The sequence below is a fragment of the Pinus tabuliformis genome, chromosome 8 (genome assembly GCF_031772625.1).
Source record: "Pinus tabuliformis cultivar Carrire ecotype Pingquan chromosome 8, CPIR1, whole genome shotgun sequence".
Classification (NCBI taxonomy): Eukaryota; Viridiplantae; Streptophyta; class Pinopsida; order Pinales; family Pinaceae; genus Pinus; species Pinus tabuliformis.
The window spans coordinates 2,050,777,885-2,050,782,614 of record NC_142294.1 but is presented as its reverse complement, the minus strand read 5'-3'; the positions used below and the strand labels follow the sequence as shown (position 1 = coordinate 2,050,782,614).

At 40.0% G+C, this 4,730-nt stretch overlaps 1 protein-coding gene across 1 annotated transcript; it reads right to left on the bottom strand.

Moving 5' to 3' along the window:
• Positions 1-1,056: 1,056 nt before the first annotated feature.
• On the bottom strand, positions 1,057-2,642 carry LOC149244701 (uncharacterized). Its single transcript, XM_089368049.1, has one exon. It carries the CDS (start codon positions 2,345-2,347, stop codon positions 1,268-1,270), a length of 1,080 nt encoding a protein of 359 aa, XP_089224175.1. The 5' UTR covers positions 2,348-2,642; the 3' UTR covers positions 1,057-1,267.
• Positions 2,643-4,730: the final 2,088 nt, after the last annotated feature.

Here is a 4,730-nt window from a genome sequence, read left to right as displayed (position 1 = left end):
ATCTAAACATTTTGACATGTCAAATTACATAAAGATAAAAAATAAAATTATTAATTAAAACATTTTGACTCATTAAATTATTAATTTAATTCATTAATTAAACGAGCCTAGATCCATCTTAACTCGGGATCTATCAAGCTTGGAGACGGATCAAATTTCTCATAAAAAAAGTTTGCACCTTGATAGATTTGATCCATCTCCACCCTTGATAGATCTAGAATTAAGATAAATCTAAACTGATTTTTAACAATAATTAATATATATACTAGTAATGTGCCAAAACTCACAGATATTACATGACTAATAATCTCATGTCACTTTTCTTGAAATTAATTTACTACTTAGAAATATTTCTTTACAGCTTCACATGTGGAAACATGGCAAGTTTACTATTATGCTTTGTTTTATATTGTTTAGTTCTAATCTTGTTTTGCTTTATTTATATTGTTCACTTTTAATCTTGTTTTTCTCCTTCCTAGTTTCTTATACACGAAACGTCCCAACTCCTTTCTCGTACCGTTCTTGTTTCTAGTTTTCGTTTCGCGTTTCTCTTTTCTGATAACATAAACATTGAACATTTTGTATGGGATACATTGTGTATGGGATAAATGCTTGACTTATAGTTTCGTAAGTGCCTGGTAACTGTGAAGTTAAGCTTGCTTTAATCTTCTCAAATAAAAAGACATCAAAAAAATCACCGCACAGATAACCCTATCTATTGCATGTATTCACATTGATCTTCTGGTACTCAGATTCCTCCGCAAGATTAAATTTGTGCTGCCAACGTAGATCTATTGACAGTGCCTTCAAAAATTGGGTTCGCTATTCCATCGAGATGGGAAATAGCGAGCGTGAAGAAGCACCATTTATTATTGTTTATAACTAATTAATCTAAGTAGTTTCTTTGGGTTTTTTTTAAGGATATATAGACTCTTTGGAATAACAAGTTTCAGCTATATAATTGGTAAAATTTCAATATCTAAAAAAATTATTTCAATATCTAAAAAAAATTATGTATTCAAAACACATTTTCAGTATTTTCAAAAATTAAACCACTACATTTCTTTAAAAAAAAAATATCTCAAAACATCTGATAGTTAAACTGCTCCTCTGAATGTTAAACCCATCACATCACATATCAATTTTGCCTATTCTCCGGAAATCCATCCAACATCGCATTCGTCCTGTACTGACTGGAACTATTGAAGATCCACCATCCTGCTTCATTATTTCTATTCCTCCCTCTCATCCATTCCGAATGTTTTCCTCACAATGGGAGCAGATACCAACATACACATGTGAACAAGATTGCAGAGAGCCGGCCGTAGAATACCAAACAGAATAGCGTGATGATCAGAGCAGTCGTATTCAAATTAGCACTGTAAGTCATGGTCGGACTGCTCCTCCTGTAGAAGCTATCTGAGTCATGTAGTCTCGTACGTCTGGTGGGCCGATTGTCCATGGACACAACCCTTCTCCATTTGTTATCTTTGGACTGATGATGCAGATGATTTTCCTGACGATCCATAACTTTTGGCTTCACAGCACCCCTTGGAGAAGCCATAGACGAAAAGTCATTGAGCTCACCATGAGCTCTCAAAGGGCTGCTGGGTGCTCTCACAGTACTGCCTGGTTTTGTAGTACTGCGCCTGAACTTATCAACTTCCTTTTCCACTGCAATTGCTTCAACCCCTCCTCCATTCCGAGGACTCTCAAGATTTCTAGGGTTTCTGAAAAACGTTGCGAAGGATGAAACCGCGCTCAAGCAAAAAGCCTTTGTGCACATCACACGGCCGACTGTAATGACCACAGTTATGGCTGCGACAGCGGTAATGGCCAATCTTCTAACCCACATTACACTCGAACTCAAAACCCCGAGGGCGGCTGTATGGAAAAACCGAGACCACGGCATGACCAGGCTATGGCTCCTCTCATCCACCACAGAAGTGGAAATATTCTGACACTCACCATTACTATCATTCCTTGCATCTTTTCTCCTCAATTCCCAGTCCTCCTTTCTATCATTTTTCTCTACAGATCCCAGGATCGAAACCCCAGCAGCATTCACACCACCATTTTTCTTCCCGATAACTTCTCTGGCTCTCGCCACAACTGGAACCCATCCGTTCTTGGAATATGAGAACCTCACCAACGCCGGGGGCACACCAGTCTTCTTCGCAATATATTCTCGTCTGGCAGAGAGCTCGGCATAGACACTCTCGAACTTGTCAAGACCACTGGTTGAATAAGGATTCTCCCTCCTCCCATGTCTCAGCCGGTATCTTGACGTTGGCGAGACCGCGATTTCTTCTGCTTCCCCTTCCACTGATATCCTTCCACAACGCATCAATCTCTTCCCTGGGATATACAACCTAACACTGATAGATCCCACAACCAAAATCACGAAAGCCCAACCAACTCAATAAACTACTGAAGTCGCTTTCTCGCAGCCTTACCTGGTCTCCGAGAGCTTCTGCAGTCGATATTTTCGGCTCATGCAGTCTTGACTTCCTTCGACTGATGCCTTGGCTTTGAATGCGAATGGTAAACCAAGATTTTGTGCAGTTTTGGACTGCAAATTTATGATTGTGGAGAATAGTAGCTGGAGAGAAAGATGGGAACAGATTATTAATCAAGAAACTAAGCAGTAGTTGCAAGTTTCTGTAGACTCAACGGCTGCGTGGTGGGTTGGTCGGCAACGAAGAAAAAGAATAGAATAGCAACAAAGTCGGTGGCTATTAAAAACGTAAAAGCGACTGTGCTTTTCCACGTATCAACCGATGAAAATGCCGTTTTGGTTTCTTGCGGAGATATTATAATCTTCATGTGCCAAGAGTCATCAAACTGCGTTTCTTGAAAAATTTGTACGTTCACTATTGGAAAGATTATTCAATTAGTGTAACTGTACACCCTGCCACAATTTCTACCAAATGCATTCCGTTTTCTAAATTGAGTCGACGTCTAAAGCTTTTACACATACTTTTCCAAAGGTACCCCACCACTTTTGTATGTCAAATTCTACTCTTTTGTTTGTCAATGCGCTGAGGGTTCACACACAAATGAAAGGACACCTACGACAATATTTGAAAGCTGATTAGACTACGACAATTATCATCATAAGATTCAAGTTAAAGAGACTTTTGTAAATTACATTTTGTTTTATATGTCACTTCATATATAAATTTTGAGATGGTTAATAAAAGTGAGGTCGTAGAGGTTAATAATAACTTCTTCCACAGTTTTCACTCTTTCACATAGATACATATATGAATTTTATTATCAAATAATTATTTAAGTTCGCTTCATGATACTTGTATTAATAAGGGGCTCATCAACAACCCTCCAAACATAAAGCAAGCATCATTTTTCTACATATAAACTATATGAATTTTATTATCAAATAATTATTTAAGTTCGCTTCATGATACTTGTATTAATAAGGGGCTCATCAACAACCCTCCAAACATAAAGTAAACATCATTTTTCTACATATAAACTATATCAGCAACAATTAGTATTGTTGTTTTTAAATCAATCTACTCCTCACCAACACTTACCATCACAAGAGTTGCATGCGCTTTAGAAAATTAAAAGACGTTTTGTGTTTATGTTATATTTGTTGAGGATAATGCTTAAATTAAAGCTATGTAATTGCTGACAAGCAAATTTTGTGTTCTGAGTTATCAAAATTAGGGCAACAAATTTATAGATGTAGTTAGTGATCATTCAACGAATTATTAGGGACAGTAGATTAGTCAGATAATGGATAATGAAATTAGAAATATGTGGGCTATATAATAATGTATTTATTGTTTCCCGGATCCAGGTGGCATTACTGTTTCCACAGTTCTCCATGCACGAAGTTAATGCCCAGTACTGCCAGCTGCAGAGCAGCGTGGCCTCCCGGGACGTAACCTCATGCGAGCAGGGAATGAGTATTAATGAGAGATCGGGTGGCGGATTTGCATTTAAGTTCTGCGTTGATCGACGCAATATGCCTCCTGTTATAATCATGTCGATCCATGGTTCATTCACCAAGCTTTGTGCTCTGTCGCGCGGTAATAGAACCTGGTTTGCGGGAGCTGTGGGTGATGGCTTAAATCTGGTGCATTGCCGCGGGCTCAAAGCCATCTCTCTCAAGGGTAATTTCTCCCCTGTTCCGGATTCTTGCTCTCTGTTATTGTCTGCAATTTTTGTGGCTGTCTATAAGCTCTGTCATACTGTGGTGTCGGTCGCAAGCTCTGTTGGGCATCCCTCTTGCCTCACCCGACTCCGTCCTGTTGGTCATCCCGTCCATAACCCTTTTGAGTCCTACCTTCTTTCTGTCATCATGGTTCGTTCGGGCAAGCGGCATCGTTCTGGGGGGCGTCGTGACACCCGTCTGCATCCTCCAGTCGGTCATGCCATGGAAACGGCGCCGGAACCGTTCAATCCCTCCCCCGTCCATGAAGCTGGGCCTTCTGTTGGCTCTGGTCGGAAACCTATTCCGAATAGTGCTTTTCAAACAACGCACTTCAAATTTCAAAGTAATCTGCACAGGCCCCTGGTCACTGCCCACATTACCCTTATACTCTCGGAGGAGGAAAACCTTGTCTCCCCCTTGGCCTGCATCGCCCCTGATCCCTCTCCAGGCAGTGAGAACTCCTCGGGCAAAGACAGCATGGAAAATTGGGAAAAAGAGAAAGATGAACAGGAGGCTTTTCTTAAAAATCTTCCTCCACTTGAAGACA